Here is a 25,525-nt window from a genome sequence, read left to right on the forward strand (position 1 = left end):
TTTTCCTCTGTCGCTGTGTTCGACAAATCCGTGAAGTTCCCCGTGTCTTGCTGTTGCCGATTATTCCCTCCTACTTTCGTGTCTTTGGTTCGTAGATAGCGACACGCAGGACCGGTCCGACAAGCGCTGCACCTCCAGGCAGTGTGCACCTCCTAGCAGGTCGGGACACCGGATAAGCCGGCTGACAGCTTGCGACACGAAGAGTCAAAAGACGAAAGCTCGCCGCCTCGCTGCGGCGTCCTCTCGCTGCAATGTTCTCGCTCGCCTTGTCGGGGCCCGTCGTGCTTGGTTCTGCTCGGTTGCCCCTTACTTAAATTCTCGCGAGGCCTTGAAATCGGTGCGCCAAGACTTTTGGCGAGCACCGGACCCGACCCCTTGGCGGCCGATTCGATTTCCGGCGGGCCACACACAACGGAGGACAGAGCACGCCAAGACGGCAGCCATAACGATCACCTAGCATGCGACTTTCCATTGCTCCGTAGCACAGCAATTCGTGCGCCGTTCTCGACGTCGGATTTTGGAGATGGCCAGGCGTTCAACCTCGGGCAACCTTGCGGTCTGCGCCGTCCTGCTAGCCCTAGCGAGCGTCTGTCTGGGGGCCACCGCAAGCCAGTGGCAGTCGCGCTCCATCTACCAGGTCATGGTCGACCGCTTTGCTCGGACGGACCTGTCAACGTCTGCGGAGTGCACGCTATGGGAGTTTTGCAACGGCACCTGGTCTGGCCTTATTAATGAGCTCGACTACATCCAGGACATGGGCTTCACGGCCATCCAGATCAGCCCCGTGGTCAGGAACATTGAGCAAGACACCTCAGTGGGCACCGCATATCACGGCTACTGGATGGTCGACATGTATGCCATCAACGAGCACTTTGGCACGGCTGCCGACCTGCTGCGCCTGAGCGACGAGGTTCACAAGCGTGGCATGTACCTCATGGTCGATGTTGTCGTTAACAACTTTGCGGCTGCTTTCAACAATACCGTGCCTCCGCCGGTCGACTTTTCCGTCTTTAACCCGTTTGATGATGCAAAGTAGTACGTCTTCCTCTGTCGACGGTGGAGACGAGATATGGAATGCGAACGAGCCTGGACTTTGCATGAGAAGCAAACATCCTGCTGACGTCGACCGCAGCTTCCACGAATACTGCAACGTCACCATATGGACAGACCCGCAAAATTACCAGAATTGCTGGCTATATCCGTATGGCGTCGCGCTGGCAGATCTGGACACCGATGCCCCGGCCGTTGTCGACATGATGCGCACCTGGGTTAAGGGGTTAGTGGCTAACTACAGCATCGACGGCATCCGCATAGATGCTGCCAAGCACGTCGACGATGCATTTTTGCCCGCCTTTGTCGACGCCGCCGGTGTTTTTGCGCTGGGCGAGGTGCTCACGGGCGTCACCGAAGACATGTGTCGCTACCAGACGCTTGGCCTGCTCACCGGAATGCCCAACTATCTCGAGTACTACCCGCTCAACGCCGTCTTCAACGGGCATAGCATGGAGGACCTGAACACGGCACGAGTCGGCGCACAGACAGGATGCAACGACACTCTGGTGTTGGGCACCTTTGTCGAGAACCACGACGTCCCTCGCTTCGCCGCCTCGGTAAGCGACATGGCGTTGGCAAAAAACGCCATGACGTACGTGATGTTGAACGACGGGATCCCAACTGTTTATCAGGGACAGGAGCAGCACTTTAACGGCAACGGAACTCCCTTCAACCGCGAGCCGCTGTGGAAGTCGGGCTACAACAAGTCGGCGCCGCTGTACAACCTGACATCTACGTTAAATAAGCTGCGCAACACGGTCATCGCGTTAAACTCGTCGTACGCTAACTCCTTGAGCGACACGCTGTTTGTTGATGTCAACCACTTGTGCCTGCGGAAGGGGCCCGACGGGAGCCAGATCGTCTTCTGTATCAACAACCAGAGCAGCGGTGGACCGACATACAATCTAAGTGTCGGCGGGTTCACCCAGGGCGATTCCGTAGTCGAGGTCCTGACTTGCATGGTCTCTGAAGCTGACTTCAACGGAAACGTAACGGCATACATGGGGCAGGGCGAGCCAAAGGTATTTGTTCTGCGCGACGCGCTGAACAAGACCGGCTTATGTCAGACAGTGACGCCGGCCGCTCCCTCCAACCCGGCCACCTCCCCAAACCCGAATGCGGCCGCAGGAAATCTGGCAGCCATCTGGGCGAGCACTGCGCTGCTCGCCACCGTGCTAAGCTGGGCCGTGTGGCTATTTGTGTGACGGAATCTCCGGTTGAGTACAAGGTTTGCTGATTTCCCTTTGGCATCGTCAACTCGCATGTATTACCACTACATATACTTGGTTATGGCCGGCCTCATCAATATTAGATCCGCAGCATTAATTCTAGATCTACCCAACTTCAGTTATGTTTCTCGTCCCCTACATTTGCCGTTCCATTCCTTCCTGGCCGCGCTGCCTGTAGCCCAATGCTGATCTTACAGCTGTAGATATATATATCACTGTCGTCGATAACGTGTGGTAGCAAGCTTGGTTGTTACAGCTGTTGCCCCTACAGGAAGTTGGAGGCGGACAGAAGCTTTTGACCCTGGTTATCTCTAGATGTGGCAACCGAAAAGATACAGCTTGCTGTCTCTGGGCGTTTCTTGGACAGAAGCAAGCTTTCTCACCGGGAGAAGTACTCCATTTCGAGGCGATCCCGATGCAACAGCGAATACTGCGAGACGATCCAACTCCCCATGTTGCCCTTGCGCGGCGGCTAGTTGCGCAGGCCCGGTGCAGCCCTGGACAGAGAATTTATTGGCCCCAGCATCGAAACTGGCCGAGTCCAGGCAGCAATCCTCGGAGCTACAGCAGCAAACTAATGCGAGGCGCCGTATCACAAGGACCCGGTCACGATCGTCGCCCCCGATATTGGGATGTGGAAGCCCAGCAATCCACAGCACGTCGCCGTTACCGACTCTCGCTGGGGCAGCGACCATCGCGGCTGTGATCACACCCAGTTTGGCGCGGGGCGGCGGTGGCGGCGCCGATGTAGGAGTCAGGGGGAGACATGGCCGGTTTGGTGCGCTAGCTTCAGCACCAAGACAGGACCGAAACGTTCTGGTTCCCCGCCACGCGGGTGCCCTCATGACATGGTGCTAAGGTTTCTTCATTAACGGTTTGTTCCGTGTGTTTCTCTCTAGTAATACAGCGTTTCTGTGGGATGAGAGACTAGGCACGAACCAGTTGACTGTCTGTCGCGCCCACGTCGTTCATTCTCGACAGGCACACCCTTTGCACGTGGAAAAATGAAGCGGCGACGGTGGGATAGGGTCCTCAATAGTTGCACTGTGGCTGTGCGACGATATGCATGGATGCGCATGGCCAAGCCCGCGCTTTGCATTCGCAGTTCATCTGGTTATTTGCGGAATCGGCGATTTAACTGACGGCTGTCGAGAAAGATTTTAGGCCGGGTGCTGGCACAAGGCCGCAGACGAGCTGCGTTGAACATGCGGATTTGTGTTTGCGAGGGGCGTAAAATGGCCGTGGCTTCAGTAATTGATGCAGCTGTGGTAAATAGCAATGGCACAATGCGCTACCATCTAACTGCATAAACAAGTCCCCTTCTGTTGCCGAGGTATTTAATGGTAGCCTATGGAAATTTCCAGATAGCAAATACAAATAAGTAAAAAATCCGAATACTGATGGTTGAAACGGAGCCAGATGCGGGCTTGAACTGAGCACCTCTCCAACTCTAGTTGGTATCAACATCCCGTCAGTTCCGTAACTACCACTTCGCCACAGCGCCAAAGAGCTCGTAACACCAGAAGGGCATTTTAGATCCGCTCACTAGCATCCCAGCATTCACAGGATAGAGCTGAGAGCCGAGAGCCAAAAAGAATCGGATGAAAGTCGACAGTTACAGAAGCAAAATTTTAAAATGGAAGAAAAATGGAGGATGAAAGCGAAGGTGTGATGGATAATCAGTATACCATTGATTTCAGCTACTTCGCTGATAGTATGGAGAAGTATGGTGGTATCTAAAGGCTGCTGCAGTCAGCAGTAGCCGTTCTGCTTACGTATCCGCCTTCTGCGCTGAAAGCGCGGCCGGCTCGCAGACTCAGCCACAACGACGTGTGCACGACAACAGTCACCTCAGCACCTTAATTCCACCACGGGCAGAGACGAGAGTGGACGAGAGTGTTACAATAAGTGGCTTGTCCCGCAAGGCTACCATGGGCCATGGTCAATGTGCAGCCTGAGGCGCAAGTTCGGTGCACACCTGCCGAATTACTTCCCAGCTCTCACCTCGGCCCCGCCAACGCTTCCCTAACCGCTCGGTGGAACACGCATCAACGGCGACAAGTCGCCGAACAAGGCAGCAAACCACCCCCGTGGCCGCGTACGTGTCTCTCGTAGATACACGTGTTTTAATTGGCAGCCTTGGCCGTGACGGCATGGATCGGCTCGGACTCGGGGCTCGTCGGCCGAAGCGTATTCGCCAACGCGGATAGATCATCCATCCCATCCCATCGCATCCCATGCCATCGCATCCCATCCCATCCCATCCCATCCCATCCCATCCCATCCCATCCCATCCGCCCCGCACCAGATCGGTGGCCCTGTGCGTGAGATCGTATGCCCCGGGTGAGAACCCCAAGCCGACAACGCGCGCGCCAACCTTATTGCATCTTGACTCTTGAAATGCTGCCGAGTATCTGTCAGCCACGCGGGTGCCGTAATTGGCTTTAGCTTAAACCCACGTGCTGGCTGGGCTGACGCGCATTGCCCATGTGATTATAGTTTGCGGCGACTAGAGACGGTGTGCGTTTTGCTAGGGCTGTCGGATCTAGGCTTCCTGTCGCCTATTGCGGATTTCCTCGTGCTGTGGGTGTTGAGTCGGTTGATTCAAGGTGCTGTGGGTGTTGCGTTGGTTGATTCAAGATGCTGTGGGTGTTGAGTCGGTTGATTCGAGATCCTTGGAGGCGTTGTGCTGTGAGGTTTCGGCTCCCTCCTGTCGCGGTTCAGTCAGAGACAGCTCCGAGTCATTGTAAGCATTACGAAGTTAAATTTGGACCCTGCACTTTGTTTTCATAGAGTCTGGGTAACTGAAGCTACAGGTATGTGCAAGTCTTGACTCGACTATAAGCTTGTTAAGTGACTTCACTCTCATTAGAGCACTTAGCCAACTCCATAGTGTATTGCCTGATGATTGCACCGGGCCGGTTAAAGGGGCAGACACATCTTTATCCGCGCGGGACCTGACGTCCCTTGGGCCCGTCAAATGCATATTCAATCCGCTGTTATGGCAGGGGGGCATCGCAGCTGGCTGAACGGAAGATATCGCACACAGAGGCGTTCCTTATGAAATACAAGTTGTGGGTAGTTTTGACTTCAGCTCTGAATGAAAATCGCGGCATGCCGTGACACACGAAGACCTGATTCGCCATGCTGCCTCAACTTTCACGCCTTCTTCTGTCTGCAGCCGTTTATTCTCTTACCATTCTCACAACAGCCCAGGCCAGCAACAATGCAACGCCTATCCCGCTCCCGTCCTTCGGGAGCCCGCCCGCACCCTCGCGGCCCAAGTTCCGCTACTGGCTGCCCGACGCCAGCGTTGCAGCGTCGGCGGTGCAGTCCGATATCGCGGCCGTCGCCGATGTTTCCGGGGGTGGCGTCGAGTTCCTCGGCTTCTACAACTACGGCTTCGGGCCCCTGTCGACCGACTGGTCCGTCTACGGCTTCGGGACCCCGGCCTTCAAAGCCATTCTGAAGGCCGCGCTCAACACCAGCGCCGAGCGCGGCCTGGTGTTGGACATCGCCGTGGGCCCGGCCACCGGGTCCGGCGTGCCGGCCGTCCCCCAGACAGAAGGGCTCGCCATGGAGCTCGTCTACGGCGCCAAGACGGTGCGACCGTCGGAAAAGGTCGGGACGCTCCCTGCGCCCGCGCTGCAGTTCAACCACCAGCCCCTGAACGGCTGGGTGCACGAGCCGGAGAACTGGGGACCCAGTCAGCTCGTGGCTGCCGTGGCGGCACAGGTGGTGAGGAGGACCCGCGGGAGAGGGTCGGCGGAGCAGGTCGTGCTTAGCGAAGGGAGCGTGGTCGACATTACCAATCTGACGACTCCGAGCGGCGTGGTTAACTGGTCGCCTCCTGCTTCTCCCGCGGGCCAGCAGTGGGTGGTGCTGGCGTTTTACCAGCGGTTTTCCAACGAGAGGAGCTGCACAACGACTGCGGGCGCGTCGACGTGGATTGGGAACGGGTCGTGGGTTGTCGACCACTTCAGCGCGGCCGGCGCCAAGAAGGCCACCGACTTTTGGGACCAACATCTTCTCGACGACCCTGAGATTGATGGCCTGCTGGGCAACGTGGGCATGTACTGTGTGTGCCACTTCTCTTCAATATTTTCCGTGTCTTTCTGCTTCTTGCTAACAGCCCTCGGAACGCAGCTTGGGAAGACTCCATGGAGATGATGGCGCCGCTGTGGTGGACCAGCGACTTTCTCGCCCGGTTCGAAAAGGGGCGAGGGTACAGCGCCGTCAAGTCTCTGCCAGTCTTCTTCCAGGCCAAAAACCTGTGGAACAGCTACGGCGAGCCGTACGACACGTCGTACTCGTTTGACGGCCAGCCATCCGACGGCGGCAAGTACGCGGAAGACTATCGCACGACTTTGAACGAAGGCTACCAGGACTTTCTAAGACAGTATCAGAAGTGGGCATCGGCTCGGGGGATGGAACATTCGGCCCAGCCCGCCTACAACATGCCGCTGGACATGGTGAGTCCGACCACTTTGTCGAGCCTTTTAGACGTCTGATAGTTGCTGCTTGAGGCTGGTGCTGATGAAGCAGTCGTCTACCGTCCCCCTCGTTGGTGCCCCTGAGCTCGAGTCGCTCGGCTTTGGCGAATCCATCGAGTCCTACCGCCAGTTCACGGGCCCTGCACACCTGTTCGGGAGGACACCGATCTCGACCGAGATTGGCGCAGAGCGGGGTGGTGCCTACGCGCAGACGGTGCCCGGGCTCCTCAACCTCTTCCGTGACTCTTTTGCGGCGGGGGTGAACACGCTTGTGGTTCACGGTTTTGCGTATGGAGGTCCCTACCCGGGCACGACGTGGCCCGGCTACACGCCATTCCAGTACGAGTTCTGCGAGATGTGGGGGCCCCGCCAGCCAGCCTGGCGCCACCTCAATGATTCTTTGCTGTATGCGGCAAGAAACAGCGAAGTCCTCAAGACGGGCGTCCCAAAGGTTGACCTGGTGTTTTACCAGTGGAAACACCCCTGGACGTCGAGGCCAATATACCCGAAGTCGGACTTGAACGAAGCTGGTGTGTTTTCTCGCTGTCTTTGTCGTCGTCTCGCCAACTGTCAGTCTGACCGGTGACAACTAGGTTATACGTACGAGTATCTCGGCCCAGAAAATCTCGCCTCCACCGACGCGCCAGTAAAGAAGGGGATATTCGCTCCTGACGGCCCTGGCTACAAGGCCATCGTCTTGTACGGGCAAACCAAGATCACCCCTTCAGCGTCAGCTGCACTGTTGAGGTTCGCTCAGGCAGGGCTGCCCATCTTCGTCGTCGGCCCGGCGCCAAATACAACAATTGGGGTAAGCGGCCAAGAGATGGTCACGCAGAACATGGCCAAGCTTGTCGGCGGCAGCTTTCCTTCCGTCAAGGTTGTCTCGGTGCAGGCGTTTGGCTCGGGAGTTCTGCAGGACGCTGGGGTCCTGCCTCGGGTCACAGCCGAGGCGCTCGACGGCGCCAACAATGCCACTCAGATCTACACGCACTGGCGCTCCAGAACCGACGGCAATGGCCGACTCGAGCTCGCATACCTTCTCAACCGCGGTCCCGCCACCACGTTCAGTCTTGCCTTCGCCGTCTCAGAGAAAGCGGTACCCTTTGTTCTGGACGCGTGGACGGGAGAACAGACTCGACTGTTGACATACCTACGGACGAGCGACAGCATAACGGCGAGGCTCAGCTTGGCCCAGCAGCAGTCAGCCATCCTGGCCTTTGTGACGCCCAGCGGTGGTGGAGTCGATGGCGACGGCGTGCCGCTGTACGTCGTCTCTCGTTCGCCAAACGTAGAGCGTCTCTCGACGGACAAGGACGGCCACATCGAAGGCCTGATCAGCGACGGCGGCGAGGCGAGTGTGTTGCTTTCGGACAACAGGGAGATCGACATCCCTGCTCTCGCCGGGGCCGACTCGCCATCCCTTCCCGCCACAACACTCGGCCCGTGGAACCTCACAGTCGAGTCATTCGCGGCCACGGCGTCATTGAGCACCAGCTCGGTGTCGGCCAACAAGACAGCGATCAAAGTCGCCTCAGCGCTGGCAACGCTCGTCCCGTGGACGCGGATCGCCGGGCTCGAGAGGGCAAGCGGAGTCGGACGATACCGCACTACCTTCACCCTGCCACCACGACCAAGCAACGGCACCGAGCTGGCTTACACGCTCCATTTCACAGGGCGGGTGCTCAACACGATCCGCGTGCGCGTCAATGGGGTCTTGGTGCCGGCCATCGATGTCGCTGCACCGGGCCATGGCAGGGACATTACGGGCTTGTTGCTGTTGGACGACGATGGAGGGCAAGCGGCGAGGTCCAACGAAGCAAAAATGGGGACGAGTTTGGACGATGGGATGCGGAGGAGGCCCAGCGATGGGGCCGAAGTCGGGGCCGGAGGAAGAACCAACGAAGTGGAGGTCGAGGTGGCCAGCACCTTGTTCAACGCCGTCAAGGCGCGCATGGGGGACCTGAGGAGCATCGGCCTGCCCGTCCACGTGCCGCACGACTACGACCAGGTGCCGTATAGCCAGTTCGGTCTGTTGGGCGAGGTTGTCATCCGGACGTGGAGGAAGGTGGCACTTTCATGAGGGGCGCGATTGCGGCCTGGCCCCTGAACCCCTGAACCCCTTGTATGCATGCCCCCTTGTATGCATGCCTCCCTTGTATGCTTGCCTCCCTTGTATGCTTGCCTCCCTTGTATGCTTGCCTCCCTTGTAACCGACACTCATCTCTCCGGGTTAAAGAATTCGTCTGGCGATCCAGCTCGGGCATGATACCGGTGACAGTAGTGCCGTCGTGTGAGCAGGAAGACAAGGAACGTAAAACTTCGCGCCTCTCCAGCAAACGCAACGTTTTCGGCACTTTACACAGTAGATACAATACAACTATGCACCTGCGCCTCGGAGGTGATTCATCTACCTACATCTGTGCCAACGGGTATCAAGTTACAATTACATCACAGTCGTTAATAAATCTTCCGCCCGCTATTACCCTTCCCACCCTCTTTTTCTTGCCCCTTTCACCACTTCCACCCCACCCCGTCAGGCATGACTATCCAGAGAAGTCCCCGAGTGACCTAGATTCCAGCACCCCAAGAGCCACCAACTGCGCCGCCGCCGGTCTCCATCTCAAAGCGGCCCAGGTTCTCCTGCCAGGCCTGCCAGTCAAACCCTTCGTCCATGTTCAGGTCTACTTCCTCCGGGTTAACGCTCGGGAAGCGAAACACATCTGGCGCCGAGGTCTCGGGCCACAACCACGCAGGTAGCTCCTCCGTTGGAATTGGCTGCTGCTGCTGCTGCTGCTGCTGCTGTCGTTGTCGTTGTTGTTGCTGCTGTTGCTGTTGCTGTTGCTGTTGTTGCTCTTGTTGCTGTTGTTGTTGTTGTTGTTGTTGTTGTTGTTGTTGTTGTTGTTGTTGTTGTTGCTGAGTGGGGTTATTGTCATTCGTCGCCATCGTGGTCCCTGCTTGGGTCATTAATGGCCCACCACTAAAGTTTCCGGCTTGCGACAGGTTGGCCGCCACAAACCCAGACACGATGGAGCTATCCACGCCAATGTCGGATCCTCTGTTCCACATACTTGCGAAATCCTGGGGGTTAAACGAAGCAGGGCTGGACATGGCCGCGTTCACGTATTCCATGAATGCTGGCAGGGCTGTGCTGCTGGTCTCTGCCCCCAGGCCCATCCCCACCGTGTTTCCCTGCCGTATGAGGGGCGAACCTTTATCCTCAGACTGCACTGGAGCCTGCATGGCTCCTTTCGGCCGCGGTGGAGCGTTGACTAGCTTGCGCCAGCGCTCGTTTGCGGCTACGCACTTAAGAGACCCTGGAAGCGCATTGAGGCTTTGCGGCGTCATCCTCCACTGATCTTCGCAATCAAGCTTTTCCACCGCCTGAGGATCCGCCCGCAGCCGGGCAATTTCCGCCTCGCGGTGCCTCTTGGCCTTAATGTAAAGCTTTCGGAGAGGACTCCAGATGGTCATGTGGTCTGCAAGCTTCTCGATTTCCGACGGCTTGGGGGCTGCGCACACCAGGTTGAGCGCCTCCCAGGCGCGCTCGACAGAGGCGCTCCACGGCCGATGCCCCGCCTCTATCAGGGCATAGGCCACGGCCTGCCACTGTGTATACGTCTGGAACAGCCAGCGCCACGGTTTGCACCGAAGGTCGGTATTAAGGATATGGCTGCATTCAAAGACTTCGATGGCAGAAATCAACAGGCGTGCGCGTATATCGGCGGAGAGGTGTTCGTTTCCCGGGCCTGGAAACAAGACGGGTTGGTATATCACAAGCGTCATCTTGGCAACGATGACTCTGATGATGATGGCGGCTACCCAATACATGGGTTCGTCAGAGTGTCCTTGGAGATAGTCTCTGTGTAACCGCTGATAAAGATCGTTCAGCAGCGCTTCTCGCTCTTCCAGCGAACACGCCGCATCACGAGGACAGAGAGACGCCATGGAGGATGACGCCATATGCAGGCGTCGCACGAGAGCGCAGATCTCGAAGCGAATTAGCGAGAAGGTCAGATCTGTGTGGCCGCGCCTTGGTTTCGGCGGTTCCTTGCTGTCCGGCGAGATGTCGCTGTCGTTAATGTTGAGTGGGAACTTGGTGTCAAAGGCACGTTCGACGAGTGTAAGATCGGTTCCTTGGTCTTCGGCCGACCGAAGATCGAGCATGCATACACCCCAGAAGAGGCGCCGCCGCATCTCAATCTCGAAGGGCGTAAGATTCGGAAAGTGCGTCCCGTCGCGGTGAAGCCCCAATGCCTGACTCATTCGGATGAGGAGGCTAGTCAACGTCCAGGTAAAGCGCGTGTCATCGTGCCGGCGCACCAGGACGAGGAATAAGAGGAAGGCCTGGGCAACTGTGATATCAGGCGTGGTCAAAAAGCTCGCCTTGGCCAGGGCCTGCTCAAGCGCGAAGCGGTACTGTTGGGCCAAGACAGACTTCTCCGCTCCAAAGTTTAGGCGCACCTAGCCCAGTATTAGCAAAGCGAACCGCAAAAGAGCGCGAGAACGGCCTACTTCGTCTTCCTCTAATGCCGTGATCGAGGCATAGTAAATGGAGAACATCAATGCCTCGGTAGGGGGCGTCAGGCTGTCCATGTTGTTGCGGAGGTCTCGCATGAGCTTCGTCACCGTTGGGACGTGGAGGATCTTGAGGATGGGATCAATGTTCTCCTGGTAAACCTGCCACATGAAGGGTATCTGGGAGGGTAGGGGGTGGAGGGGTCGTAGGTCCACGTCGGCGGAGCGGTATCCCATGACGAAGGACTGGTGGTCTGTCGTGTTCTTCTCCGGATACGTCGAATCTGGGGTGCCCTCTTCGTCCGACTCGTCAAAATCATCATCAGTAAGGTGGTCAGCCTGTCGCCGTATCTCTTCCAACTGTACGCAAGATTAGCCTCTAGTATGTGGTGCGTCAGCCCAGCAAATGGAACGCGGCTTCGTACCTCGTCATTAACGTTGGACCAGAACCCGCTGCTGACGTATCGTGCGCCTCCTTTTTCGTTCAGCAGCAGCCGTCCGAAATGGGTATGAACATCGGATGATGTTTTCCTCTGGGGTTCGGAGCCTGGGGTGTTGCTAGACACCGCACTGCCTGGCGTCTTTGATAGCCTTGCCGCTGCCACCGCACTCATGGTCGGCGAGTCTTGGCTGTAGTTGCTGCCGTTCAGGCTCACAGCACTGTCCCCGGCGCCGTGGCGCACTCCTCCCATGTGCGTGTCCTCGTGCGACCCCGCCACATGGTCGGGCGAATTTCCCGAACTCGAAGGATGTCGCACCGCCTCAAGCTCGATCTGGCCGCTCAGTTCTTCTACGATGCCTTCTAGCTTCCGCAAGCGTTTCACCAGCTCCAGTTCTCGCTCGCTCGACGGTTTTGCGGTCGCGTTCGGCTGCTTCGGACGCGGGCGGCGCGGGGCCCTTCCTGGCGCAGGAAAGATGCACGGGATCTGGGCTCTCCGGCAATTGGAGCACGGCATTTGCTTATCGCAGCGCACCTTCGTTCAGTAGTTAGCAGGCACGCCCAAACGCGACCAGGAACAAGTGGCTAGTGGCTAGCCATGTCGTTGGAAAGCGAGAGCCGAAAAGGGGGGATGGTACTGACCTTCCTCCTGCGACATGTTACGCAACTACGAGGGTTAAGAATGCCCAGGGGAGGGGCGGAGGGGGAATAGACAGAAGCACCTGGGGGTGGGCGGCGGGCGAGGGCTTGGATCTGCTGAGCATCGTAGCCGGCATCCGGGGGACTCTGCGCGGCGGCCCCGTCGGCAACTGGGCTCCCATGGGCGCTGCCGCCTCCCGCATTCGAACTCTCGTCTCCCGTCATGGTGGATTGGCGCCGCAGACTTCGGCGTTCGACGAACAATATTCCCAGGTCTTATGTCCGTGCCTAAAGCAGCGGGGTCGATGGTCGAGTGTTCGATGGTGTGGAAGATGAGGGACAAACCGACGTCGATGGCGCGCATGCAAAAACCGCAGATGAATCAGCGCAGCATGTGCGCAGCCCGTCTGTCTCAGCAGCTTGTTCCTTCTCCTTTTTCCGGGGTTTGCGGGAGCGTGCCAGCGACTTATCGTGGAATTTTAAGCGATAAGGCAGCTTGTCTTTCAGCGGTTCTCGAACTAGGTAGATCTTTACGTTTAAGAACTTGAGAAAAGACTGGCGCCTTGGCGATGCAGAGCGCTAGAGGGGTAGGTACGAAGTAACAAGGGCGGGGCGTGGTGATGATGTTTGGGCACTGGGCAGTAGGCGCTTGGCACTGGAGACTGGGACACGAGCGGCGGTCAATGCAGGTTGCCGGGCTGGTGACTGGGCACTGGACAGCTCGGAATTAAGCCAATGCTACCAATACGCAGCCGAATACCTGAACTGTTCTCTACTTCCGCCGACATCGTCCGAAGCCCCGAGCGAGGATGCCTTTGACATACCGTATTTGGCGAGTGCTGAAGCCGAGTTCTCGAATGCACATTTGCACAGAAACGCCCTTCTCGCACTGTTCTCGGGCTCGATGACGCATCTGCTTTGGCCAGTCCCCAATAATTCCCCGCAGTTCTTGTACAACATTGGCCAATTATGAGACTGAGAACTTTTTGGAATAAGATGCTAAAATGCGGTATTACGGAATACAGAATGCTCTCGTGATGAGGCGCCTGGTACATACACGGTTCAGAGCAAACCGGGAAGCCCACCGGGAAGCCCACCGTATTATCCCTTAAGAAAGTGCGCATCCATTACAGGTTAAGCATCCTCCTCCGTCCACTAAGCGTAGAACGTACGCCAAGCCCACCCCGCTCAAGACATTCCCACTTGGAATTTGTCAGCCAACAATCTAACTCGAAGTATTACAACGGTCCTGCGTATCATAGTTTCGCCGGATTGTCAGGGCTTTGACCACTATCACCAATAACAACCTCCTTGCCGTTGGTTTTGTTGTTCAGCTTCCTAAGCACAGTCTTTCGGTCACAGATTTATCAACCCGAAGATAGCAATACGCGTATTAGTTATCAACTGGGGAGGCGGGAAATCAAAGATAATATAGGTACTTCTGACAATACGTAGATGCAGCGATTCGAAAAGGCGAAAGATTGCCAATCACAATCATTCCTTAAATAGGCTCTCGATATTAGCATGCTCGCCGAGGAGGTTTATGATAGGCAGAAAGAATCGTTCTTTGCCTTCCTCGCTGCTCGTAAGCTCCTTGATTTCCGACCAAGTTGTCCAATACCATCCCTCGCACTTTTCAGGCTCCATCGTCTGCAAAGAGAAACAAATCACGACGCCCCGTCAGCGTTCATGACTACAGTCTCAGTGGCAGCCTAGCACTGCCGGGATGAAAAAGGAGAGGTTCTTGAGAAGGAACTGAACATGATAGGCTTCACATTAAACAAGACGGAAAGGCTCCACCGACTCACCTCTGGCTCTTGTGTCTCATCTAGCCGCCGGCAGGCCACAAACAAGGTAATGTAATGCTTCGCCGCGGGATCAAAAACGTCGTTTGTCACGGCAACGAGCTTCTCGGCGCGAACCCGCAGGCCCGTCTCCTCGAGCGTCTCGCGCTCTGCGCACTCGAAGAAGCTTTCGCCTACTTCGAGGTGGCCGCCTGGGAACTGCCGCTTGCCTATAATTCCATGAACGTGTCAGTGACTAGTGATTTGGGTAGTTCTAAGAATAAATAAAGAACTGTTTGATGAGGATATCAGATACATGCTCAGGAACCAGGTCCTGATAAGTCACATGAGTTTAAACAGTTTCCGTCAAACTCGACACTAAAAGAAATATATCAAATACCCGCGCTGGAGCCTTTTCTGACCCCCATGACCAATTTCCCATCTGCGCTCCTCACGACGGCGGCGACGCCGACTCGGACGACTGGAACTTGCGAGTTCATGATTGGCCGATATCAGACCGGCGTTGTTGTTTGTTTCTAGAAATGAGAAAGATTCTTGAAAGATATGTTGATTACAGGAAGGATATGTGTTGGAGACACGGTGGGTTAATATGTTGGCTAGCCGTGCTAAGCTTTTTGGCCGAACGGTTTGAGAGGGCGGGAGTGAGTAAGTGAGTCACTTTCCAGATTTCCAAAACTTGGCAAGCCGGGAAGCTAACTTACAGAGGTAGGAAGCCGCCTGCTGGAGAGCTTGACAGGCTTGGCAGTACTAGCGGTTGGCTCTGGGAAATATTTCGCCTTACTCCGCAGATCCCACGGATGGATACCCGACCTATGGAATACTCCATATAGAATTTAGTGCTCCATACCGTATACATGTTGTAGATGTAAATATGTATGTACTGTACAACCTTTACGTCCGTACGGATCTTAGTAGCGCAGCCCGGAAGCTCCGGGCTCGCATCGGCAATTGCTGCCGTCGATTTCTGCTGCGGCTCCACCGTCTTAAGCCGAGCCAAGCTAGTGTGAAAAGACCAAAAAGGGGGGTTGAGATGCAGCGTTGCACACATGACACAGGCCTGAGAAAACCATCTGCAACCAATCCCGCAGCGGTGGGAAAGGAAACAAAGTTCTAGAACCCACATGCGGATGGATACTTTAGGTGCCACAAAACTCGGCCCTGTCTCTCAGCTTATCCATACTTTGACTCCTTTACTGCAGCTCTGCTCAACAAGAACAAAAACCAACCCGGCTGGCGCAATGGTAGCGCGCAAGACTTCTACAAACACGAGAAATTGTGGATTCTCTTAGAATCAGTTACTACATCTTGAGGCTGTGGGTTCGAGTCCCACGTTGGGTGCGTTTTCTTTGCGTTTTCTTTTTTGCTTTTCTTGTTTTTTTTAAGTCTCCAGTAGGTTGGTTCGTCCGTTCTTCTGCTTGTTTGTCTTGGACCATTTAAACGCGGCTCGTGAAGATGTCTTCGGAGTGCATTCATTGCCAGGCGATAAACGACGACGCAGCATCCCAAAACCAATGTGAAATAAAATATTTACTTAATGTTGAATCTTCAATGTAATCTGCAAACCTGTAACATCCAAAACCATTTCAAAAAAAGGGTATCAATCCCTGTCCCAGCCGACCAGTAAATATCCAACAGTGTCCGCCTCGTCACTCCTTTCTCTACCATCTAATTAGACCCCATGCCTGTCTATGTTTGTTACGTACATTATGCACAGCCCAACCAATGCCAGCCTAGTCCCTGATACAATATCGTCTGGTCGTTAGGCACGTATGTGTCGGTCATCATATCAGTCGTCATTTCCAACATCCCCCTCTAGAACATGCAGCGGAACCAAGGCTCTCTCGCCTGTAATTATCTCAGCCCGCCAACCCCTTTCTCGACAACAAATCTCACTGCCTTCCGCGCCTTACGGCTGCTGGCACCTTTGGGCGGGATTACCGGCCGCATAACCGGCCCGGGGCCGAGAACTTTGGCGTGTCCGGAGCCTCGTTGAACGGCAACGCTGATACCGCCACCCACGCCACCAGGCCCCATCTTCCCACCCTGAGGAGGAGGGATCCTAGCGCTCGCAATCTTCCAGCCGTCGTCTTTTAGTCCCTGGCCGCGTTCGTCGAATCCCCACCGCGAAACACCACCACCGTGCAGCCAACCGGCTAGATTCTTGCACTGGCTGACATCGATCCATTCAAGTCGTCCGCATCCTTCTAGCACATTCTCGACTCCGTTGCCAGTGACTCTAACACAGCCTCGGACGCTCAAGCCTCGCAGTTCGTTTAGATGGAGCGCAACACAACCCAGGCTAGCATCGCTGACGGCGCTGCCGCAGAATGCGAGCCTCAGCTCTCGCAGCATCGGCAGGCCCAAAGCAACCACTTCGGTTGCCGTGTCAGATAGTGCACAGCAAAAACTGAGGTCTAGGTGCGTGAGGTTCTTGGCCGCACTGACAAGGGCAACTATGCTGTTATCCGACAGGTAGGTGCAATCAGCAAGACACAGATGGGTCAACTCGGTGAAGCGGTACGGAGCCCATGACTGAAACCCTGCGTCGGTGATAGCTGTGCAACGCGTTAGCGACAGGGATTGGAGCCGGTTGCAGGCGTGGGCAGCCAGGTGCACCATGGAGCGGTCGGTAATGTGCTTGCAGTAGGAAAGATTGAGGCGTTTAAGTCTTGGGCATCCGATGACAGTGCCCGGTGGAGGAGGAAGCAGAGCTGTTGGTGGGCCTCCGTTCGGTTTCTCTGGTCTCTGATTCTGTGACCCCCTCCTCCCCCTGGCCGAAGAACTTGAGATGACGACGTTCTTGTTTTCACGAGGCGGTAATGTTTCCGGGACAACCCACCCCACCACTCTAGCAAGAAGATTGTCGCCAACTTTGCGGCAGTTGCTCCAGTCCACCTCTTCGAGTCCTTTTGCATTCTCGCTCATGTCAAGAATCTGGCCTGCAGACACGTCCCACACACTCCTCATCCTCCATATCTTGATGTTCTTGCCACACATTTTCCAGAGTGCTTGGAAGCCTTCGTCGGTGATGTGAAAGCAGTTGCTGATGTCAATCTCAGTCGGTCGCGTGCCAATAAATGGGGCTAGGATGTTGGCCAATGACCAATCCGTCACTTTCCGGTTGATCGGGCTGAGATCGACATATGTGCAGAGCTTCGGACACTCGGTGAGCAGTCGTCTCCAGTTTTTAGAGACGATTCTCAGCCGAATCATCTCAACAAGATCTAGGTGGTCGAAAATGGCAACCAGGACACCATCGGGAAGCAAAGGCCTCTCCCATTTGTCTAGCATGTGCGAACTTTGAAGTATTTTTGCGCGCTTGGATGGCATGGGGGAGTCATCGAACGGCAGCGCAGTAAAAGGCGCAAAAATCCTGGTGCCCTCGATCCCGTTGGGCTTGACACCGCTTACGATGGGCGACGAGTCCGTCTGGGGGGTTGGAGGGGCGAGGGAGTTGCGTCGGCGGTTGCGGAGGTTTTCCATATCTACGCTTAAGAAAGGGTCGGGATCCGATGGCTGCCTTGTCTCAGCTTCGTCCTTTGTTGGCGAGCCAGGTTTGGAAGGCGTAGTAAACGTGACCTGCGGAACCGTGACAGACTGCTTCGACGGCGTTGGCGGCTCACGGCCTGGAAGACCATTGCTCACGGCATCGGCCATCTCGACGTCTTCATCAGACGAGCGATATCGCTTCCTTGCGGTCTCTTCAACCTGAGATTTAATCTCGGGCGGACAACGCCTCCAGAGCTCATCCAAAGCTTCCCCACCAATGATGAGGCACTCCACAGCGGTGATCGACCGTACCGTCGCCGTCCTGCCCTCGGAAAGCCCTAGACTGGCCACCTCTCCGAAGTACTGCCCTTGCTTTAACCGTGGCCGAGAATAGGATGACCGGGTTACGCGCTTCTGACTGGGCGGGCTCGACAGCTCGTGAATCACTTCGGCCTCACCACGGACAATGAAGAATATCTCATTGCCGGGGCTGCCTTGGCGGATGATGTCGGTGAAGGGAGAGTAGGATTTTGGCTGTGCGTTGAGACCAAGAACGTGTAATGCGTCGGGAGGTAGTGTTGAGAATAGAGGCAGTTCTTTGAGTGTCTTGCGAACGTTGACGTAGCCGCTTCCCAGCGCGCTGCCACCGACGGCAGGGTCTTCGATCGCACCGGGGCTTGGCGACTTACGCTTCTTGGTGTTCACTGCAACCCCCTCTTTGATGATGCCTACCTCCCCCGTGTTGACTTTGCCTGACGCCGCCTCGTGCGACAGTTTAGAGGCAGTGCTATCGGGTAGCTTGGTGGCCTGTCCATTTTCCTGGCGCTTCTTCTTGAGGATGGTCAATCTCTCTTGGGCCTCCTGTCGAATTGCCTTCTCCATTTCGGGGTACTTTGGTAGCTCAGCCTGGAGGTCCTCTTTCTTGAGAACCACAAGCAGGCATTTTGTTCTCGCAATGATGGTGGCAGTTCTTGGAATGTCCATGAGCACGCCGATCTCTCCAAAGAAGGCGCCCGGCTTGAGTTCGGCATAGACGGCCTCGCCATCCCGGGAGGTGACGGCAACGACGCCACGGACTAGCCAATACATTGCTTTTGCTTCGTCTCCCTCGCTGAGGATATGGTCGTGGGCCGAGTTGATTTGGGGTCTGAGATGTGCGCCTATGGCAACCAGAAAGTCTTCCGGGGCAGACATGAAGAGGGGAAAGGATCGGATGCGGTCGACTAGGTCAAGCGGCATGTCTCGAATGGTCGAAGCCGTTAGCGGCGAGGGGCGCATGGGCCGCGTCGGGTTCGTCGCCACATTGAATGACCTGATGAGTGAGGACACAGAATCCTGAACCTGCTGCTGTCCCGTCTGGGCACTCGCGGTATGGTGGGTATGGTGGTGCGCCAGCGCCCGGTAGGGCGAGGCCGGAGGAGTCGGAGCACGGTTCCGTCGCATGATGTCTCGGGCAGGGGCGGGAGAAGCCCCCCCAAAAGCCGAAGGTCGACTGCGCGGTGTTTGGAAGGTTCCGAAATTCCCAATCCGCAATCGAAAAAGATATTAAGGTCAGGAAATGACGTCTCCCGTCCCGCTGTCCCGTAAATTGTGGAGGGGTCGGCTAGATCGAAATTAGGCGGGCAGCTTTCATGCTATAACCAACCCAACAACGACTTCCCCACACAGAAACGTGAACCACGGCAACGTCTGGGGAAGCGGCTTGTGCTCTCTTTCGTCTTGTCTACCTATCCGTGGCGCGTGAGGGGAAGACAAGACGCTCGGTTTCGCCGAGAGAGTTGGAAAATTCCCGGTTTGGCTGTCGCGGAAGAAGTCACAGGGCCTGGAGATTCGGGTGCCGAAATTCTCGACCTGATTCCTGCCTGGGTCCTAGAGGTTTGCCCTCGGTTTGCGTTTGATGTTTCCTTCGAAGCGTCAAGCACGGCGCTGGCGCATTGTAGCACTGGGGGGGGGGGGACGTGGCTTGATTTGATCGCAGGCTTCTGTAAGTTCGAGGTAGATGGGGATCTAGAGGAGAACTTGGTCAGCGTCAATGCCTCTGTCGGTCGTGTGTTTCCTCTCTCCGGCATCGCTTACATGGTGTGGACGAGTTGAAACGCAAAGAACAACGCCGCAACGAGGGATGGAAGGACGGATTTGGAGATTCCAAGATGTGGGGTAATAGCAGCTCGGGATGAATAGATCGGGCAAGATCAGCCAGCGAGTCGGGTTGCGTTTTGGCTGAAGACAGGCGCGCACGTCTGGGATGTGAGAGAGACGGGAACAGGCGGGGGGAGAGTCTGTCGGTGGGTTCTGGACGCTGAGCTGGCGGGACCAAGATGTCTCGATGCCTCTCGTCTGGGGAGCGCGGGGCACGTCCCGGCATCCGCCTCGATGGGAATTTAGATGCCTCAGCGCTCAGTGCGACGAAACATCCACCGACACCGCGGGCGGCGACAAGTCCGACAAACAGGGGCTAAAATCGCGGCAGGGCGTTGACATGGCGATATCTCATGGGGAGGTGTGGGATTTTGGAGCGGACGGCGTCGGCTGCCGGCTTGAAGTGCTTCCAGAAGTTTGCAGTGCAAGTTGGCGCCAGACCTGTCAGCACAGCACGGGAGGATGCTGCAGCTCAGCCCAGCTCTTTGATGCCCCGGGTCCGCCTACAAAGTCCGTCTGGCGGTCCGAATGGCACCTCTTTGAAGCCCAAGTTAAGTTTGATGTGTGTTTTGACGTGCTCGTGCCTAGGGGCCAGAATGGGGGGAGTGTGCAGACCGGGAGCGTTGTAGCAGAAGGCAGCTCAGTTGGTCGTCGCTGCCACCCTTGAGCCACCGACGTGCGTTCTACGTACTGTCTGTCCCTCCTTAGCTCAGCTTTGCCTCAGCACTCCCAGGGTTTGGGTCTAAATTAGCTTGACCGCGGGGCACGGAGCGCAGGGGGGTCTCGTTGATGCCCACGGGGGCTCCACGCAATCTAATGAGGCGACGACCCGGCGCCATTGACTGCAGGCGCCCTCTCAATTGCCGCTAGCGAGCGGCGTGGATGGACAGTAGAAGCAGCTTCGTGTCTGGTTGCCTCGTTGGGGATTGCGGCGAGGACGACAAGCGGGCCGTCGAGTGGATGGAAGGTCAAGGCCTCTGCGGGTTTAGTGTGCAATTTATCTACGCAACTGAGCAACTTAACCACACTGGCGCAAGTGTCCTGCATCAATGCATCGAGGCATCGGATAACCCAGGTACGGCAGCTAGGCAATGGTATTTGACGGCTAGCTGGCGGCTAGGATCCGACTACCTTACATGACAGTGAAGCCTCCTGCATGGAGATACTCTGCAGCACGCACGTAATGAAGCCAACGGAGAAGTGTCAGCACTCAGTGCGGTGAGCAACACGCGCAGAACCGCGAATGCAAAGAATTTGGGAGAGCTGCAAGCAGCCTGTCAACCCCACCCCACCTCAGGGCTCTGAGAGCATGGACCCGTTGCTACGGTCGGCAAGAGAACCCCGCGAACCGGGGCCTCACAGCGGACCCAGACCACTCTGGCACTCACCACCACCTCACAGCAGCACACTGGCTCCCCCAATGGCGTGCGACGGCACGACATGTGCGGGCATTCCATCCCATTGCGCCCGTTTCCACCGAAATCCCGAATCCATCATAAACTTTATCAGGGCCCAAAGGTAGGGCGCAAGTGAGTGGAGAGCGCTGAACGCCCACTAGTTTCGCACCTCCGCTGGCTCGCGGCGGTACAGCAGAAACAAATCGTGCAGCTGAAAGCCATCATTTTCTGCACGATGACGAGCCCTATGGCTCTCCAACTCGGTGGGTTCCTCTTCCCCTGATTCTAGAAAAATTCTTCACTAGCTTACCCCCTGTCTAGGCACCGTTGGTAATTGGTCCCGACGCCGGCCTTTTTGCCCGTGGGCTGGCAATCTCTGTTGCCATGTGGCTTCCGTGCTACAAATATCTATATTTCTTCTCGCGTCACTGCAGCCTTTGGGCATCAGCATAAGGGCATTTTCTTTCCGGAGGATTCGCGGAAAATCGAAATAATGGGCTATCATGGTTCTGTATCACGTCCATGGCCCGAGTGGCCGCTGCCTGTTTCATCTCTCTCCCTGCCCTGCCCAAGCTCCCAAGTCCAAGCTACCCCTCGGCAACCCCGGATGGCAGCTAAATCCCTTGTCGCGATGACAACCCCAGGAAGCTCGGCTTGATCCGCCGCCCCAACCCTGCAGGAATTTCTTCGAGAATACTTCTAGCGCTGGCCTGTGCGTCCCTCTCCGGGGACTTCTGTGGTGTCTGTCCTCTGGTTTCCCCTGGGCCCGGGCGCCCGCATGGCATCCTGGCGGAGGTAGCAGCCCCGATCCTGCTCAATTTTTTCCCCCGTCCCCTTCCACGGTCTCTTGTTTAATCGGTCTGTGGCCTGCTGCTGCTTTGCTGCTGCTTACTAGACACCCACCATTTAGCTTCAGGTGCATGTGCAATAGGGGCTATCCGCAACGCAAGAGAAGAACCGGTTAGAGCGTTTCAGGCCGGGAAAGGATCTTATTTCCCAAAACTAAACCGCCTGCATCTGGCTGTTCGCCGCCGAGGCACAGCAGAGTTGGCGTGATTAACCCGCTGAAGATGGGATGCCCACTGGATGGAAGGCCACAATCGAGCGCAAATGTCTTTTCTGCTGAGCTGAGGCGTGAGGCATCTCATTCTGCCTCACGAATGGCGTGCACGTGGTAACGTGCTCTTGTTCTAGAAAGTCGAGATGAACCATTTTCATGCATAGGGCCCGGGGCCGGGAGATCGCATTCAGCATTGCTTTCCCGTGCCCTCCCATTCCACCCCATCCTACTCCATCCCATGAGACTTGGCTCCCATGAGGGCGGCTGATGACTTCCTTCCAGCTGTCATGTCAATACGGATACGGCCTACCGAATCGCTACATGTTGTAGGCCTCGGTTGCCACGCGCCTGGATACGGAAATTTCGCGCAAATCTACTGTGTATGGCCAGCCAAGACTCGGGCCTATCACCAGCACTCAGGCAACGCAGACCCGGCGCTGTTCGCGCAACTGGCTGCAAGGATGCAGCGGCGAAGGAAAAGTATTCACCTGGTTGCAAATTTAAGTCTCGCATCATCTTTCCATGCCAGATCCGGACCAGTGCTCGGGCTACATACATGCCAGGCCTCTGGCGAAGAACGATAAGACCTGCTGGTTCAGGTCTCGTGGCCAATGTGGTGGCCAGCAGCCATGGACCGGCTAAAGTGGGCTCTCGGTGTCTGAAATGCACACGCGTGCCCTCTTGCGCGCGCGGCTTGGGAGCCAGCATGGACGCAGGCGCTAGCCCCGATGTCGAGAAAGGCAGGAGGTCGCGATTTACGAACCATTGAGTTCTGAGGCATGGCACCATCCATTTCGGCGCGCGCAATGTATCATTATTTATTATTGGTATCGTACTCGCACCTCCCCTCTCCCCTTCCCCTCTTAGCAGTGCGATGTCCGCCCGCGATGATATTACGTATACGTAAATGCATACAGAGACCTGGAAAGCTTGGAGGGCTTATCACAGTCGTGCTCCGGGTAAAGCCCCCTCCACGTCCTCTTCCACCTGCCCGTCTCGTGCAAGCCCTAAAAAGACCAATATCATCCCCTTTCCTGAAAAGGAGTCTCAGTCCCCCGAAGGCATGAGCTCCTGCTGATAAGGGGTATCCGGACCTTGTCCGATCAGGACTCGCCTTGACGTCTTTTTCCCGGCATGTCGATATGCTACTGATAATGGCTCATGGCCCTTGATCGCGGCGCCGACATTGTAACTCTCTCACCGGAGGCTAGTCCGGGCAGGTATGGGGCGATCTGTGGGGCAGCCGGTTTCGGGCCGGCAAGCTTCGGGAGGAGCCGGGGCCCACCCACCGCTGGGGCGATGCCAAGCGAACCTTCAGAGTTTGACGGCGGCAGATTTAGATTCGCCCAGCCGAAAAGCGAAGGATTGAGTTCATCCTCCTTCAGCGATTATTTGTTTTGATGCCGGTTTGTTACTGTGTTTTCGCGTTGAGGTGTCGACTGTGGCTACTTCAAATGCCACACACGCCGTAATCGCAATTGAGCTCCATGTTCGGGCCCCCATGGCAGCAGACTGAGCCGCCGACACAAAAACAGCCGAGCGCGCCCGAATTGCTCCCCTTTGTCGACCAGTGGTTCCGGAACAGATTCCCGAGCCATGTTGACGAGTCTTTATTCTCAGCTTGCGTTGACGCGGCCGTCGCGGCCGTCGTTGGCTCGGTCGGCGTCTGCGTGACTATCTTGGTGACAGTGACCATCCCTGACGGAGTCGGTATAGCCGCCGCTGTCTTCGTTACTGTCACTGTCTTTGGCGCTGTCTCGTCAGGAGAACCCGGCCTTCTCACGTCTCCGCCGAGAACGGCTTGTTTTGGGACCGAGAAAGCCGCTGCTGACACTGCGAGCAGCAGAATGCCGAATGTGCTGTTGATCTTCATCGCGATTTGCTAGGCGGAAGCCTTGTACAGTTTTCGAGTCTGTTGTTTTTATTCCAAGGAATGGAGCTTTTGTAGTTGATCCGGGCGTCAACCCGAGAGTTCGGCAGGGCACAGCGCTTCTCTCGAGCTGTACTTATTCGTCCGGCAAAGCAATCGAAGCTTAATGTCCGCGGATTGCTGAGAATTGCTGAACCCAACAGAGGTCGCACCAACGTCTTCGAGCGTACAAGGCCGTGTGCTGAGACTTGTGGTACGTCGAAACCCTGCCGTCTGGGCCACACAGGGGCGGTTGGATCGTCTCAACCCAGGTTTCGGAGGCGGCCGTGCAGAGGCGCGTGAGTGGATGGGAAAGGAAACAAGCAGCCGCAAGGCAAAGTTGAATAATTGCCGTTCGTCTCAATTTCTTAAAAATAGAAAAACTCCAGGCAGGCCACACTCGTTGAAGCTACGGCGGCCAAGTTGGTCGACAACGTGGGATGGGATGGAAGCGGCCGCTGTCCGGCAACACATGGTAACTTTGTATCCGTATGGATACTGCAATCGCATAAATACAATAAGCTTGCCCGCCTTCCACGGGCGCCCCACGCACAACACATGCCAGGCACGTTGGTGGGTAGTTGGAGTGTGTGCGATACTGTGCCGGCTATAACCAGGCCGTGTTTAAATTACAGCAGCTATCTTTCTTGGTTGAAGGGTTGGTGGTCCCGAGATGTCGAGCGTGCCTGAATCGAGCGCGGACGAGTCGGTTGGCTAAATACTTGGCAGCGCGCATTGGCTCCCATCACTTCGGCGGCCCGCTTCAGCACGCGCGTCGGCAAAATGGTGAAAACAAGAACCAGCGATATTACCACTCCATTACCTTGGTTTCTGAGCCGGGTTAGTTGTTGCGCGCGGCATTGCTGGGCCACGGTAATCGGGAGCCGTCTTTTCCGGGGCCGATCTTGTCGTGGATGGCGCCGGACTTGCAGGTGTTGGTGGGCACTAAATTCGGATTGCGGATATACCAATGGTATACAAGGGGCCGCACGGGACGGAATACAAGTGACTTTAACCACGGACTGAATGTGAGCACGCAACGAGCGAATCGCCATCCATCTACACAGACACTTTAATAGACTTCGGCCTACAACACCAACATCTTCTCTGAATGTGATTACAGATACGCTTGCATGCGCGGATGAAGAGAGCTCCCAGTCCCTCGGTTCCGGCCTGCGGGAACGATGTCACAAATACGCGTGTTTTCCCGGTTGGGTGTCTTTAGTGCCACAACGCCGCCGCCCACGCCTGCCTCATGCGTGCCCAGCTTGACTTTAGTATTGTGCCATTCTCCTTGCCAAGTTGCTTGTGCCCTCCCTTCACGTAAAAATCCTCTTTGGCAGGGAGGCTATGGCAGC

At 56.3% G+C, this 25,525-nt stretch overlaps 8 protein-coding genes and 1 non-coding gene across 9 annotated transcripts; 5 read left to right on the forward strand and 4 right to left on the reverse strand.

Moving 5' to 3' along the window:
* Positions 1–523: 523 nt before the first annotated feature.
* On the forward strand, positions 524–2,258 carry B0T26DRAFT_630849 (alpha-amylase-like protein; the record flags this gene model as incomplete). Its single annotated transcript, XM_060436287.1, has 2 exons — positions 524–1,035; positions 1,133–2,258. 2 exons carry the CDS (start codon positions 524–526, stop codon positions 2,256–2,258), a joined length of 1,638 nt encoding a protein of 545 aa, XP_060304045.1.
* Positions 2,259–2,349: 91 nt separating this feature from the next.
* B0T26DRAFT_97444 (uncharacterized protein) lies at positions 2,350–3,278 on the forward strand. The gene has a single exon (XM_060448174.1). It carries the CDS (start codon positions 2,598–2,600, stop codon positions 3,138–3,140), a length of 543 nt encoding a protein of 180 aa, XP_060304046.1. The 5' UTR covers positions 2,350–2,597; the 3' UTR covers positions 3,141–3,278.
* Positions 3,279–5,790: 2,512 nt separating this feature from the next.
* B0T26DRAFT_691020 (uncharacterized protein) lies at positions 5,791–8,984 on the forward strand. Its single transcript, XM_060441104.1, has 4 exons — positions 5,791–6,360; positions 6,429–6,754; positions 6,828–7,305; positions 7,369–8,984. The coding sequence occupies exons 1-4, from the start codon at positions 5,859–5,861 to the stop codon at positions 8,853–8,855; spliced, it is 2,793 nt and encodes a 930-aa protein (XP_060304047.1). The 5' UTR covers positions 5,791–5,858; the 3' UTR covers positions 8,856–8,984.
* A 359-nt stretch (positions 8,985–9,343) lies between these two features.
* On the reverse strand, positions 9,344–12,593 carry B0T26DRAFT_737604 (fungal-specific transcription factor domain-containing protein; the record flags this gene model as incomplete). The annotated part of the gene is made up of 4 exons (XM_060443474.1): positions 9,344–11,236; positions 11,288–11,650; positions 11,716–12,264; positions 12,372–12,593. The coding sequence occupies 4 exons, from the start codon at positions 12,591–12,593 to the stop codon at positions 9,344–9,346; spliced, it is 3,027 nt and encodes a 1,008-aa protein (XP_060304048.1).
* A 1,269-nt stretch (positions 12,594–13,862) lies between these two features.
* B0T26DRAFT_746988 (uncharacterized protein) lies at positions 13,863–19,105 on the reverse strand (the record flags this gene model as incomplete). Its single annotated transcript, XM_060444776.1, has 3 exons — positions 13,863–14,018; positions 14,177–14,382; positions 16,084–19,105. The coding sequence occupies 3 exons, from the start codon at positions 19,103–19,105 to the stop codon at positions 13,863–13,865; spliced, it is 3,384 nt and encodes a 1,127-aa protein (XP_060304049.1).
* On the forward strand, positions 15,398–15,511 carry B0T26DRAFT_t18. Its single transcript has one exon. It is a non-coding gene; the product is annotated as a tRNA-Arg (tRNA).
* Positions 19,106–19,290: 185 nt separating the features above from the next.
* B0T26DRAFT_97536 (uncharacterized protein) lies at positions 19,291–20,320 on the reverse strand. The gene is made up of 2 exons (XM_060448175.1): positions 19,739–20,320; positions 19,291–19,669 (listed from the first exon to the last, which is right to left on the reverse strand). Exons 1-2 carry the CDS (start codon positions 20,025–20,027, stop codon positions 19,476–19,478), a joined length of 483 nt encoding a protein of 160 aa, XP_060304050.1. The 5' UTR covers positions 20,028–20,320; the 3' UTR covers positions 19,291–19,475.
* Positions 20,321–23,609: 3,289 nt separating this feature from the next.
* Positions 23,610–24,303, reverse strand: B0T26DRAFT_97554 (uncharacterized protein). Its single transcript, XM_060448177.1, has one exon. The coding sequence runs from the start codon at positions 24,129–24,131 to the stop codon at positions 23,709–23,711; it is 423 nt and encodes a 140-aa protein (XP_060304051.1). The 5' UTR covers positions 24,132–24,303; the 3' UTR covers positions 23,610–23,708.
* Positions 24,303–24,865, forward strand: B0T26DRAFT_97551 (uncharacterized protein). Its single transcript, XM_060448176.1, has one exon. It carries the CDS (start codon positions 24,475–24,477, stop codon positions 24,778–24,780), a length of 306 nt encoding a protein of 101 aa, XP_060304052.1. The 5' UTR covers positions 24,303–24,474; the 3' UTR covers positions 24,781–24,865.
* Positions 24,866–25,525: the final 660 nt, after the last annotated feature.

This window comes from Lasiosphaeria miniovina (genome assembly GCF_030549165.1).
Source record: "Lasiosphaeria miniovina strain SMH2392-1A chromosome Unknown B0T26scaffold_1, whole genome shotgun sequence".
In the NCBI taxonomy this organism is placed as follows: domain Eukaryota; kingdom Fungi; phylum Ascomycota; class Sordariomycetes; order Sordariales; family Lasiosphaeriaceae; genus Lasiosphaeria; species Lasiosphaeria miniovina.